This window comes from Budorcas taxicolor, chromosome 17 (genome assembly GCF_023091745.1).
Source record: "Budorcas taxicolor isolate Tak-1 chromosome 17, Takin1.1, whole genome shotgun sequence".
Classification (NCBI taxonomy): Eukaryota; Metazoa; Chordata; class Mammalia; order Artiodactyla; family Bovidae; genus Budorcas; species Budorcas taxicolor.
The window spans coordinates 30403482-30418437 of record NC_068926.1 but is presented as its reverse complement, the minus strand read 5'-3'; the positions used below and the strand labels follow the sequence as shown (position 1 = coordinate 30418437).

The window sequence follows — 14956 nt, the reverse complement described above, 5'->3', positions numbered from 1 at the left end:
TTTGTTTTTTTCCTTAGTTCGAAGTCTATACTTGGCATGAAAAAAATTATTGTTGGAAAATTTCAGAAGGATTGACATTTCTGTTTCTTTTCATTTAACAGCAGGAAATCCTTTATCATTATCCAGTTTCTGAGGCATCTCAGAAACTCCAGAGTGTGAGAGGGATATTTCTCACACTCTGTGACATGTTGGAAAATGTAACCGGAACACAAGTTACAAGGTAATAACTGACTTTTATTTAGCTTTAATTCTCTTTCTTTCCAGTTCTTTACCTTGGTTCTGACAAAACACTAATACAGGTATCTGTTATACAAATATGTTTGTATCTATAATGGAAATATTTATATGGCAGGTATGATATCTATGGATAATTTCTTTCTCACCTCGGTTGTTTCTAGTACTCATCTGTTGAAAATTATATTCTCAGTACAGCTGTAGATCTGGGTGTTTGGGCACATTTTACATAACCAAATTAGACTAATGATCTGCATTTTAGAATTTTTTCATAAAAGTGGTGTCTGTTAAGCATGGCATTATGATGAATTTTGGCTTTTTCATGATCGTATCTTGATTATTAACTTGCTTGACAATAGCTTTGTGTTTGGTAAGGATGACTGAATACAAATTTTTCATATAGTTCAAAATGTTTTGTTCTTAAAACAATGATAGAAAAACACACAATACACATACACTTTAGAAAAGAGTATTCAGAAGGTATCATCTATAATATTTCCTGACTTTGAAATTTTATAGTTAACTTATGGAAAGAGGGGGTTCAAAGTTTTTGAGGTTTTGGGGGGTTTTTTTTTTGCTTTTTTTCATAAAATAGATCTACAAATTATAAGCTATTTTTCTTGATATTTCAACAGTTTGCTAAGTTGCTAAGTCACTTCAGTCGTGTCTGACTCTGTGCGACTCCATAGACGGCAGCCCACCAGGCTCCCCTGTCCCTGGGATTCTCCAGGCAAGAACACTGGAGTGGGCTGCCATTTCCTTCTCAATGCATGAAAGTGAAGTCGCTCAGTCGTGTCCGACTCTTAGCGACCCCTAGGACTGCAGCCTACCAGGCTCCTCTGTCCATGGGATTCTCCAGGCAAGAGCACTGGAGTGGGGTGCCACTGCCTTCTCCTTTCAACAGTTTGGACTTTACCAAAAAAAAAGTTTATCTCTAATTTTATGAGCCCTTCAATACTGATACGATATCAAGTTGGATTTTCTAGGCTTTAGCTTTTCTTTTCCCATCTTCTGATTAAAATGACACCTTTAGGATTTTACTCTTTATTGAAGTATATTGTTGGTTTATAATGTGTTAATTTCAGGTATACAGCACAGTGTACACACACACACACACACACACACACACACACACATCCTTTTTCAGATTCTTTTCCCTTTGTAATAGGTAATTATAAAATATTGAGTATAGTTTCCTGTGCTGTTGTCTAGGATCTTAATAGATAGGATCTGCAAGATAACAGGAAGAATTTTTTGTTTCTCTAAATGAAAGTGATATTTAACTCTGGGACTTTTAATATAGTGTATATATAAAAGACTAGTTCATTACAGAATGCTGGTAACCGAGGCTCCATTTAGAATATATTCACATTCATAAACCTGGAGGAGGGCATGGCAACCCACTCCAGTATTCTTGCCTGGAGAATCCCCATGGAGCCTGGCGGGCTGCAGTCCATGGGGTCACAAAGAGTTGGATGCAACTGAGCGACTAAGCACAGCACACACATTCATAAAAGCATGTCATAGGCATTAAAAATTTTTTAATAGTTTTATTGAGATACAGTTCATACAGCATCCAATTCACCCACTTAAAGTATACAGTTGGATGGTTTTTGGTATTTGAAGATGATGTGAAACCATCACCAGAGTCAGTTTTTGAACATTTTTATTATCTGAAAGAACTCTGTACCTTGCAGCAGTTCACTCACCTACCCACCCCCAAACCCTAAGCACCCACTAATCCACTTTTTGTCTCTATAGATTTCCCTATTCTGGACATTTTGTAAGAAAGAAATTGAAATATGTCGTTATTTGTGACTAGCTTCCTTCCCTTAACATGTTTTTAAGGTGCAGGCCTCATTTCTAATCTTTTTAGTAAGATGTGATTTAAGTTTCTCCATGTGGATTTTATTTTTCTAGATACTTTAGATCTTTGATATTTAGATCTTTGTTAGATAAGATATGGATTAGACATGTGGAAGCAGTTTCCCTGGTGGCTCAGCGGTAAAGAATCTCCCTGCCAATGTAGGAGATGCAAGTTCAGTCACTGGGTTGGGAAGATGCCTTGGAAAAGGAAATGGCAACACATTCTAGTATTCTTACCTGGGAAATGCTATACACAGAGGAGCCTGGCAGGCTACAGTCCATGGGTTGCGGAGTTGGACATGACTTAGCAACTAAACTATCATCAGATGTGGAAAACTAAATATATATAGGAAAAACTTTTTTGAAAGAGTATGAAGATTATTATTATTTCAGGGATGCCTTAGCAACATGTGTCTTTTGTTGCATACAGTTTTAAAACTATAGTAAAATTAATTATGACTATAATCTAATATTTGTCTAAAAGTACATGCATTTTTTAAACCTTATTAAGGCAAAACTAATATCCTTTTAAAAATCTCATATACTGATCTATAGTATAGAAAGTACACTATGTCCTGGGATGCAATAGATAAAGATTGATGGGCGTATTTTAATTTCAAAAAAACACCTTCTCACCACCTCCCCACACTATAAGATTGAATCATATTATGTTTCCATAGTTTATTGTTGTATCTCTCTTTAGAACACATTGTTTTCCAAATTAATTGAAATATAATTGAAGTAAATGGCACATATGTAAACTGTATAATTTGATCGTTTTTGACATTGGTATAGACCCTGAAACCATCACCATCATGAATATATCTATTACTCCAAATGTTTCCTTGAGAATACCTTTAAATCTGACAACACTTTGGTTACTTATTTATGTGTTCTGTACTAAGTGATCATGTTTTGAGCCTGGGACTACATCTTCCTTCTTTGTAATCTCTTTTAGTAAATTAGGTTCATAAACAGATAATCAGTAAAAATTTGTTGACACACTGAGATGGAAGCTTTCTTCTTTAAAAAAATGTGTATATAGTCAATTAATGTTAGCAAAAGTGTTTCAATAGGTTTTTGCTATAATGAGTCTACTTTTGTTTGACCAGGTTTTTGTGAGCTTTTTGAAGTATGTATTTTAGAATATGCTTATGTTGTACCATTCCTTGCCTTTTCTGTGTGGCAATTAGGTATATGCCAAGAAATTTGCTTATTAACCATGCAGTTCTTAAATCATACCATGTGTAATCTTTTCTAAATGACTGTTTATAATTTTATGACATTTAAAGATATTCTTAATTTCATTTTGACTCTGTTTTTTCCTTAGCTCATCCCTTCTTTTAAATGGAAAACAAATTCATATAGCTTATTGGAAAGAAACTGACAAGCTGTTATTAATTGGCCTGCCTGCCGAGGAGTAAGTTGGGATTTTTGTTTACCTTACATTCGTTTTTAAAATACTGCTGATAAAGTCTGTTTCATTAAAATGAGACATTTTTGTCAAAAGGTCATTGAGGAAGTTTTACAATTGAAAGGTTTGCTGCACTGGTTTAATGGCTACCTGTGTTCATTTGGTATGAAGGGTGCAGAAAGGTACCAGGACAGCCCACCTAGATTAATTAGTAAGGCTGTCAATACCATTTCCTCTAAGATGCGACCAGTACAGAGGTGGCTGAGATCAGCTTGTCCTCTGCTCAGACTTTTGACAGTATCATGGTTTGGATTTTGCATGTTTACAGTTTTTGTTCTTTTTCCTGTTGGTGATTTTGGAGAACTAAAGGTCAGCAGAAAGATGTTTTGCCTTGATGTTGAGTATCTTTGATGAAATAATGAATATTTAACTTTAAAATAATTTCTTTAATGGTATGTCTTATCACAGTCCCCTTCTTAACTTTTTGTATTTTGAAATATTTCCTATTTTAATAGTTGGCTATAAGAGCGGGCTGACATTTATCTCTATATGTGTTAGAAGTGAGTTACTAAATCCAGCCCACACTCAAAAGCAACAGTATCAAACAATGTGTGGACTTGTTTTAACACCACAAACAGGAACTCCAAAGGAGGCTGCAGTGAAAAATAAAATGATTGTGTTTTAAAAAGGTCTTTAATTTTGGACAGGAAGAGAATCAAAAATGTTTATATGATAGGATAGTGGTGCTATTACATGATGGTTCTCTTTAACCAGCTAATGTGCATTTTTCAGGCTTCCCAGGTAGTGCTAGTGGTAAAGAACCCGTCTGCCAATGCAGGAGACATAATAGACGCGAGTTCAGTCCCTAGGTCGGGAAGATCCCTTGGAGAAGGGCACGGCAACCCACTCCAGTATTCTTGCCTGGAGAATCCCATCAATAGAGGAGCCCGGCAGGCTACACTCTATAGGGTCACAAAGAGTCAGACACGACTGAAGTGACTTAGCATGCATGTGCATTTTTCTGTCTGAAAAAGGACTATAATGAACCCTGCTAGGAGACTACCCTATGCCATGGGTTATATAATGAAAAATTGAGTTGTTTTTACAGTATCAGTTCAGTTCAGTCGCTCAGTAGTGTCCGACTCTTGGCGACCCCATGAATTGCAGCACACCAGGCCTCCCTGTCTATCACCAACTCCCGGAGTTTACCCAGACTCATGTCCATCGAGTCGGTGATGCCATCCAACCATCTCATCCTCTGTCGTCCCCTTCTCCTCCCGCCCCCAATCCCTCCCAGCATCAGAGTTTTTTCCAATGAGTCAACTCTTCGCATGAGGTTTCACAGTATGGGTTTATACAAATTGGAGAATATCCAGAATAAGATGCTTTACAGTGCAGTGGCAGGTAAAAGGCAGGGTAGTGCCTTTAGACTTTTGTAGTAGCCCAAAAGGCAAAAGATACAGATAATACAGTGGTAAGATAAGGTCGTGTGGGCAGTTAGAGAGCAAAGAGGAAGGCCCAGCTAAAGAACTGGGCAGAGGCTGCTCTCCCACGTTCTGATGTCACCATGTGATGCCACCAGTCACATTTAGTCAGCTAGAGACAGAGTCCACGGGTTTTGCCCTGAAGCTGAAAAAGGACTGTCACTGCTGAGCTCTGGAACAAGGTTTTGCTCTAGCCATTTTCTCAGTCTTTATTACTGGGGTGGGGGTGGGGAGGGGGCCTCTCCTAAATTCTTATGTCATTTCCTTCCTAGAGAACTTGGCTTGTTAAGTTAGAATGAATTGGAAGGTCCTCCTCCTTCTCTAACCCGAGCTTCAAGTCGGAAATAGTCCCAGCCACCTCTTCACCCAGCTGTCTTATTGCTCATATCAACCGCTCTGTAGCAGACTTTTTCCTTGTTTCATCTTGTTTCACATGACTGTGAAAGGTAGTTATTATTGTTCTCATTTGTTCTGGTTGGAAAATAGAGTATTGAGAGATCATGCTCAAGCGCCTCCTCAGTGTCAGTTTGTACATCTCTGTATTTCCAACATGCATGTGGTTTGTAATTGAACTGGCGTCCCTGGGATTTTTTACCCTGTGTGTCTTAATGCCACCGTCTGTATGTTTCTTTCTTCATCACTATATCTTTTACAATCAGGATGAGAAAAGCATTGGCCCACAGAGGACAGAGTGGGGCATATACTCCAATAGTAACGTGTGTTTTCTCGGTGGGGAGATCATCTTACTGTGATGGCTGCAGTGAATACTGAGGACGTAACCAGGAAGACAGTGTAAGGTAGTAGAGAGAGTAACTTTGGAGCCCACCAGCAGGTTCTGCTCCCTGGGTTTCCTTGCAGAAGTTACTTCTTAAACCTCAGTTTACCCATTGATGTAATGGGAATAATAAGACCTGCTTTGTAAAATTCCTACAAGGATTCAATAAGAAAGTGTTAAGTCCATTTCTTTCCTTTCTCCTACTTTCTTTCCTTTCTCTTTCATTAAGGGGTGTCTTTTTGTCACAAGAGTTAGAGGTTCAATTGAGATTTTAGTATTACTGGGAAGTGTCAAGAATTCACATTTCTTTCTATGGGCGCAGATATTATACCAACTTCTTAAACGTATTACTTTTATTGAATCCTCAAAATGAACCTGAGGTTTCGTGATTATGGTCCCGTTGTACATAAAGGAAATTAAATCCTAAGGGGATTAAGTAATTTCCATGTAGATGGTGATATAAAAGTGTGAACTTGACCCATGTTAGTACCCCAAATCTAAACATCAGAATTTTTGATTATGCAGGAAGCAATGATTTTACACAGCTGTACTCATAGTTAACATACATACTTTTCACATTTTTCATATATATATAAAGATCTGCTTCTTTTGTTATGAAATCAGTTGTCTGTTATAAATGAACAGATGTTATTTTGCTTTTTTTTAGAGTACCTCTTCCTCAGCTAAGGAATATGATAGAAGATGTTGCCCAAACCTTAAAATTTATGCATGGTTCCTTAGATAGGTGAGTACTTCTTTGAATTGAATCTCAGATTTTAAGTATATGATTCTAAATTACTTTTTGTGCTTAATAGTGTTCTTGGTTGTCAAGTTAGTTGTTTGTTTGTTGGTTGGTTTTCTTATTTTCTCATCCTTCATGTCTGGCTTTTATTTTACAGCTATAGGTAGTTTTTCATTTGATCTGGTGCTTTTTCTCTTTTGATCTCATAAGTTTTGTGAAATACTGATGTAAGTGCAATTACATTGTGATTTGATGTATTTTTGTAGGGGCAAATGTAAGAGCATTCTTCAGAACAGAAACAGAAAAGAGTAAGAAGATTTCAAATAAGTTTTTTGTGTTTTCTTCTGATTATAAGACCACTGTCAAAGTACTATACTGTGATATTTTTCCTTAAAAAGTTTTTTAGTAAAAAATAAATAAATAAAAGACACAGTGGAGAAAGTACTTGACTATTTATTTTCATATATATTCTTCCATATATTGGGTTGGCCAAAAAGTTCGTTGTTTTTTTTTTTCCCCTCAAGATGTTACAGAGAAACCTGAATGAACTTTCTGGCCAACCTAATATTGTCTATATAATATGAATATCCACACTCTTTTTTTACATGTGAGCTCACAGTGTGCATATTTTTCTTCTTGCTTTTTTAACCTCGCAGTATGTGCTACATCTTTCTTGATCTGAAGGAGGAAATTTGAGGCAGTCATTTAACATTTGAACATGTAAAATTATGAGAAGTAGATTTTTTTTCTCTTTGGAGGATTGTTGTTAATTCCCAGTACTTCAGAGGGCTAAAATGGTACCTTTAATTTAAAGCCTTAAGAGTATATCAATATAAAAATTCCAAAGACAGTTTATACACTTTTCCAAACCATAGTAGTATCAGCTCTGTTGTCACTGTTCTCAGAGCTGCCTAAAGGAATTTTCTGTGATGATGTCATCTGGAGAAATTGTCTAATTTGCAGTATATTCCTCCAGAAGCCTCTTAGGAGACACCTTCCTCTCAAATCCAATTACATATTAGCATTTTCCAAATGTGTAAACTACAAAAGGCTGGGCATTCATATATAGTGCTTTTACCTTTTACTAGTAAGAAAAATGTTAACCAATGAAAGTAAGGACTCTTATGGTGGTTATAAACTACCTCCTTAAATTTATACTAGATGAGCAAATACTGCTATGCCTTGCCCTAACTGAATCTCTATTTTCAAAAACTAGAGATGATCAAGATTAAATTCTTGTAATGAATTCTGTATATGAAGATAAAGCAATTGGAGTTGTTCTATAAATTCCAGTGAAGTAGGTTGAGGACAAAGGGACTCTTGATTTCTCTGAGTTTCATTTTGATATTAAGCTTCCATCTCCAAGTTGTCAGCAAATTTAAGCAGTTTTTTCCTTACCCAAGTTAGAATTTGAAAGGCAAACTAAAATAATAAATGTCAAGATCCACTGAGTTCTTGAAACCAAGAAGCAGTATGGATCCATGATATTAATAGTCATTTTGCAATAATTTTTTAATCATGTTTTCTGATTATGAAAGATATTAAAGGCCCATTGTGAAAAATTATGAAATGACTAAAACGTCCAAAACTTAAATTACCATTTGTAAGTTGTGAGCTGGTTAGTCCTCTGTAAGCGACAGAAAACTGATTATACCTTTACAAAGTGTAATGTTGTGATCAAATTAAAGATATGTTTCCTTCATCATTCCCAGCCAATCCATCAGCAAGTCCTAATCAACCTGTCTCCAAAACAAATCTCACATCCATCCATTGCTCTCCATCTTCACTATTAACCCTGTCCAACTACTGCTGCGGCTCATTACTACAGTAACTTCCTGATTACTTTGCCTCCATTCTTGCCTCTTTAATTTCCAAAGTTAGAATGATCTTTCTACATTATTATGTGGCTCCCGCATACCTTTCTGATTTCAGATCTCAGTCCCCACCGGCTTTCTGTACTGTTCTGCAGGCATCCTGGTCAAGCCTGTTCCCACCCTGGCTTTTGTACTCTTCCATCTCACTAGACCCTCTTGACATCAGGACCTCAGCTTAAATGCCCTGTTCCTTCTCAGAGATCCTTCCCTAACCATTTGATTTAAAATAGCCAGCCAGTACCTCACCCATTCAGTCTTATTCTCTGCTTAGTCCTTTGTACAAGTTCATGTTTTTACTTTTTGATCATTTATCATCATTCTCCAATAGAATGGGAGCTCCAGGGGAGTAGAGACTTTGTCTTTTGTCTATTTTTATTGCTGTACCTCCATGCATGAGAACAGTGCCTGAAACACAGTAGACACTCAAGTAATTAGTTGAATGAATCAGTGAATATTATTCTGATATATTAATGGTGTGTGTGTGTGTGTATATATATATATATATATATATATATATATCAGTTATTGTGTTATCCAGTAGTTTATACCACTGAATGGTTGTAAGTAATGCTATACTACTTTTACATCACTGAAACCAGGTTTTTGTTTTGGTTTTTTTTTTTTAGTTTTTAAATAGCTGTGCCTTCATTAGCAAAGAGGGGAGGAAATAACTTAGACTAATCATGTGTTTACTGTATACCAGTAAGTAATAGGCATAATAAGTACTTACTGTTTACTAGGTACTTTTCACGAGAGTTAGATTGTATTTTCCCTGTCTTTACATTTGGGAACAAAAGTTCAGAGAAAGGTTAGATGATTTTCCTGAGAGATCTACCTAGTGAAAAGCAGTGAGTTCAGTCAGATCTGTTCTAGAAGCTCAGAATCTTTTTGTTATCCTATGCTGACTGAAAGATATTGGGAGTTGTACATGGTTGAGAAATAATCAAAAGTGAAAGCAACTTACATTTTTTGCCAAAAGGGTACTTCAGCCCATTCTGTTTTAGATACACCACTTGTGTTAGCCCTGTGGTTTTCCCATAGTACCATCTGCCCAGTGCACTTGAGAATAAAGCCTTAGGGTAAAAAATATTGACAGGGTGACTTTCTTAATATACTCCATCAGTAACATTATGGCTATTAATTCTTATTAAGAAGGGAGGAGTAAGGAAGAGAACCGATGTAGCTGGGCAAGATCCAGTCCCTTTGGGATTGTACAAGCGATGACCACCATTTCCATGTGTTGTTCTAACATTACAGCTCTTGTTTTTTCAGTGCCTTCTGCCAGGCTGAGAATGTTCCCCGTTTGGACCATTTTTTCAGCTTGTTTTTCCAAAGAGCACTTCAGCCCACTAAACTACATTCGAGTGCCAGTCCCAGCACACAGCAGTATGATGCTTCCAGTGCAGTACTTTTAGACAATCTCCCTGGAGTTCGGTGGCTCACACTTCCCCAGGAAATTAAGGTACTCTTAGGTGTCATAAATAAGAATCAGAGCCAGTTGCCTTATAATTCTTTATTTTCCCTTTTTTTTTTTTCCTCCCCCATAGGCTTTTTGTTATTTTCAGGATTGTGGGTAAGAGTTAAAAGGGCAACTAGTTGATATGGTAGGAGGTCCAGGGCAGTGAACTTTTTCTAAATAAAAATTAGTTCTCTCATCTTACGTTAACATTCAGGCTTTGTTCAAACTTGGAATACTTTTTGGAAATCATAATTATATGTGTGTCTTACTTTTTAATTATGTGGTTTTGATTTTATAATGCAGGGTAGTTGAGTTAGGTGGATGGAATGATTGGCTAACAAATATTCTTAACTAAAAGACAAACTCCACGAATAATACCAAAATCTTTGTTTACATGAGCATCTGTAATTACCCTTAGCCTTGTCCCATAGATAGCTCACCCAAAGGTAATCTTCATGAGGGTTATCAATGTGATTTTAGTCATTTCTAGATCCAGAATAACTATGGATTGAAATGACTGAATGACTGAAGACTCACTTCAAACATATTCATAAACAGCAGTATATTTAGCCACAGCATTTGTAACAGTATTAATGAGGCACCATGCCATAGCAGTTCCTTGTCCATGAAGAAACTCAAGCTATGTTGTAGTAAAACCCCAATTCAAGATTCTTCTCTTCATGGAATTCTATATGATCAAATAATTATGCCTTTTGACAGTTTAATAATAATTTAAACTGATATATCAGTCTCTTTACTCAGTTTTCTCATCTGTAAAATGGGAACAATAATAGTATCTACTTCATAAAGAAGTTATAATACATAAAATGCGTAAGAGCCATGCCTTGCACATTGTTGTAATTATAGTTGTGAAAGTAGTATTATATATTGTATAACTGGAGGGAGTTGAGGGGTTAGAGCATCTTTAAAGGAAACTTTACCTTCTGATATTCTTTTTTTGTCCTTGCCTCTGTCAACTACCTCCTGCTGCATTTTTTTATCTGAGGCCAATGATTATAATTTTCCTAAATCATTTCCATACTGAAAAGTATGAAATATAGAATTCTACTCCCATGAATAAGAGACAGAGTTTAATTAGATAACCTTACATTTAATATAGAAAGATCCTGGTTCCAAAGTCTGCCTCGTGTCCATTCTGGGGTCTTTTTTCTTCTGAAAGACACAAGACCCATTGTCAGAGGTGCTATCATCTCTTTCCTAGAGTAGGAAATGGTAACCCACTCCAGTTTTCTCTCCTGGAAAATTCCATAGACAGAGAAGCCTGGTGGACTATGGTCCACGGAGTTGCAAAGAGTCAGACACCACTGAGCAGTTAAGCACACACACCATCATCTCATGAGTTTTGCTCAAGTTCTTTCCCCTAAGACTCTCTTCACTTAAAGAAATGTTTTCTCCACAAAGTATATAGTCTCTTCTGTGAGAGTAGAGATATAAGACTAAATGTTTTGGGGGGCAGTGTCTTTAGACTTTGGATATATTAAGATTAAATATTTTCCTTCTAAGAAGTTTAAGACATTTAAAAATACAGCCTATTTCAGTCTTATAAATTCCATGTGAAGGCTTCTTTCTGTATTCAGATTTCTCTTTTATTGACATTATTCCCCTTAGCTTAGCATATATTTGATTAAAAGGACAATATACTTTTTAAAAATACACTAATTTTTAATTGAAGGATAATTGCTTCACAGAGTTGTGTTGGTTTCTGCACACATCAACATCAATCAGCCACAGGCATACATATGTCCCCTCCCTCCACCCCCCCCCCACCTTGTATACTTTATTTTTATCAGCCTAAGACAATATCACACTGAGAAATCACCATGTGAACTGATGTATATTCTGTAATCTTTTGACTCAAATCATACCTGTTGCTTTATCTCACCAGAGCTTTGGCTGTACTTGTACTTTCTGAGTCTGACATTTCTATATGGAGGTCAGCCTTTACTGTGCCAAGTACTCAGATGTGTGCTGTGCTCTGGGAATCCAGGAAAGTCCTTTGGATGCTCACAGTGTAGTTGGGTAGGTGGAACTTGTACACGGGAAACAAAGAGGATATAGCTGAGACGTTTTCACATTTTGTAGTCTGGTTAAGAGAATTAAGAATAATATTTTTGGAAAGAGATAGATACGCTCTGATAAAGTGATCTAAAAGTCTCTGATGAATGTAAAGTTTTAAATACATGGTAATCCTTGAAGTTTTTGTTTTTGTTTTATCAGCAGACTCAAAGAACTCAAAAGCTTTGCTTTTCCCTTTGAGATTTCTTACTGTGATTAAAAATAGTAGGATTTATTGACTATATATATTCCAATGGAAAACAGTAAGAAATTTTGTGCCTTGAGAATTTTAGTTAAAAACATATAGGTGTATGAAGTAATTTGTACCTGATAAATTTTAGGTGGGAATAATTGCTTTTAAGTTGGAGAAAAATATACTTGTTCTGAGTTTAGTATATGGTGAGGTTGCACTTCAGTTTTCTTTCCCAGGTGTTTGAGAATTTCCTTATTTTGTATGTCAGACTTAAAAAAAATTTTTTTTTCCCTAAGATACATTGGAATAATTAAGAGAAAAGATATTTTACTTCTTCTCTTAAGGAGTATGAAGAAACAATTATAGTAACCTTGTGTTTTAGCCTATAGAGTTCAGTAGCAGGAAAAGCAACCTGTTTAACATTTCTGTGATCAGAAATCTTAAGTAGGTAATTTTCCTTTTGTCCTATAGTTTTTCACAACAGAAACTATAGCCACAAAAAGGAGAACATGAAGTATTTGCTAGATGCAGAAAAATGTGGGTCACAAATGAGTAATAAGTCACACTGTGTGAAAAGCATTGAGAGGCATGACTAATGTTTCCAAAGCTTCTGTCATCTCAGTAAGACACAGTTTGTGAAACGGTCCTGCAGAGAGTGCCCTTGGCCTTTAAAAAAAATAAAAAACAAGGTTATTTTTCACAAATACCATACATTCTACAGACTTTAACTATCAATAGTTTTCAGTTTATATATATGCATTACAGATTAAACCTCAGATTAAATATATTCTGCCTTAAAATTTTGAATGCTTCAGGGAAGGACAAATACATGAAAGAGTTCAGGCAAATTCCATAGGAACAGAAGCTAAATCCTAAGTAAGAGATTTTTCTAATAACTCTGTAGGGTGGTTAAACTGTGCCAGGTTCCAGGGGAACACTTGCTTTCATGATTTAATCCATGAATAAAGATTAACAGTCTTTTTATACAAAAGAATTTAAAGGCAAGAGACAGGGAAGAATGTTGATATTTTCCAAGATCCAACTGTTGAGAAATATATAGAAAATAGAAAAATAAACAATTCATAATAGATTGGCTATTTCAAGATTGATTTATTTTACTCTTAAGATTTTTAATAAGTTAAAAATTTTTCTGACAGAACTGTGAAGCAGCTTTGTAACTTCATAAATTAGTTTGCATTGAATACAAAGTGAAGCCCATTTTGCAATAATGAAGATGTAAGTGAAAAATGCCTGTATGTTAAAATACACTGATTTTGTTTTTGTAATTGCAAAGCTTAAAAAGCAAGATGTTCCATTTTGGGACATTCTTTAAATAACACAAAGGAGAGAGAGATATTTATTTACTTCTTCAAGTAATTATTGGAGGAGGAAATGGCAACCCCCTCCATTATTCTTGCCTGGAGAATCGCATGGACAGAGGAGCCTGGTGGCTACAGTCCATGGGTTCGCAAAGAGACACACGACTGAAGCAATTTAGCACACACAGGTAATTAAGCACTTTTATATGGCCAGTACTAAAAACTAAGTAATATAAATTAAATGTTTGTGTTACAGTTTTTTTTTTTCCCCATATAGTTGGAATTAGACACGGCATTGAGTGACTTGGAGGCCGCAGACTTTGCAGAACTGGTAAGAAAAGCAGTGGATTTTAGGAAAAGTTCATTGTTTATTTCTTATTTTGTAAATCAGTCATTATTCTAAGTATTTTCCAAGGAGGCATGTAATAATCATTATATGCAGTATCATTTATAACTGGGCTTTGAAAGAAAGACCATACATGTTATATTGATCGGTAGTATGTTTTTTAATCATTTAAAATATATATTTCCTAGCTCTGTCTAGTGAAATATATTTCCTAGCTCTGTCCACTAGAGCATCACTAGCACCCAGGCCATTGTGTATAAATAATATTTTTCACTTAAGGCAACCAAGACTACTATGAGAAATGGCTGAATCCAGATTTAGGGCTGAAAATGTACAAGATAAACTTGGCAACATCTTGTTATATCAAACATCCAGGAAGCTTTCAAAAATTACTAGGTTTAGTTTAAGGTTCAAGTAATTAGGAGACAACTTGAAGAGGCTCCCACTTGAACATCTATAAGGATAATAACTACACTGGATTGAAACACATCAGATATATCTAAGTCTATGAGTTCATAATGGTACTAAAGAAAACAAAGTTATTGGTCAACTTTGGAGAATACTAAGGAACCCATCCAATACTGTGAAATAGTAATTAGGGAGAAAGAACCTAACATTGATCTCCTTTCCTGTCTAAACCATACCTCAAGGTTACCAAATAGAGATGAGGGGAGTTACTCTTTACAGTCAGTCAGTTCAGTCACTCAGTCATGTCCAACTCTTTGCAACCCCATGGACTGCAGCACGCCAGGCTTCCCTGTCCATCACCAACTCCTGGAGCTTGCTCAAACTCATGTCCATTGAGTCAGTGATGCCATCAACCATCTCATCCTATGTCATCCCCTTCTCCTGCCTTCAATCTTTCCCAGCATCAGGGTCTTTTCCAATGAGTCAGCTCTTCGCATCAGGTGGCCAAAGTATTGGCACTTCAGCATCAGTCCTTCCAATGAATAGTCAGGATTGATTTCCTTTAGGATTGACTGGTTAGATCTCCTTGCAGTTCAAAGGACTCTCAAGAGTCTTCTCCAACACCACAGTTCCAAAGCATCAATTCTTCAGCAGTCAGCTTTCTTTATGGTCCAACTCTCACATCCGTACATGACTACTGGAAAAAACCATAGCTTTGACCTTCATCAGCAAAGTAATGTCTCTGCTTTTTATTGTGCTGTCTAGG

At 36.1% G+C, this 14956-nt stretch overlaps 1 protein-coding gene across 1 annotated transcript in view; it reads left to right on the top strand.

Moving 5' to 3' along the window:
- Positions 1-14956, top strand: part of INTU (inturned planar cell polarity protein) — a 76199-nt gene that overhangs the window by 37954 nt on the left and 23289 nt on the right. The window contains exons 5-9 of the mRNA XM_052655018.1: positions 102-220; positions 3431-3520; positions 6441-6518; positions 9662-9851; positions 13714-13767. Coding sequence (XP_052510978.1) covers positions 102-220; positions 3431-3520; positions 6441-6518; positions 9662-9851; positions 13714-13767 — 531 coding nt within the window. The remainder of the gene's footprint in view (positions 1-101; positions 221-3430; positions 3521-6440; positions 6519-9661; positions 9852-13713; positions 13768-14956) is intronic.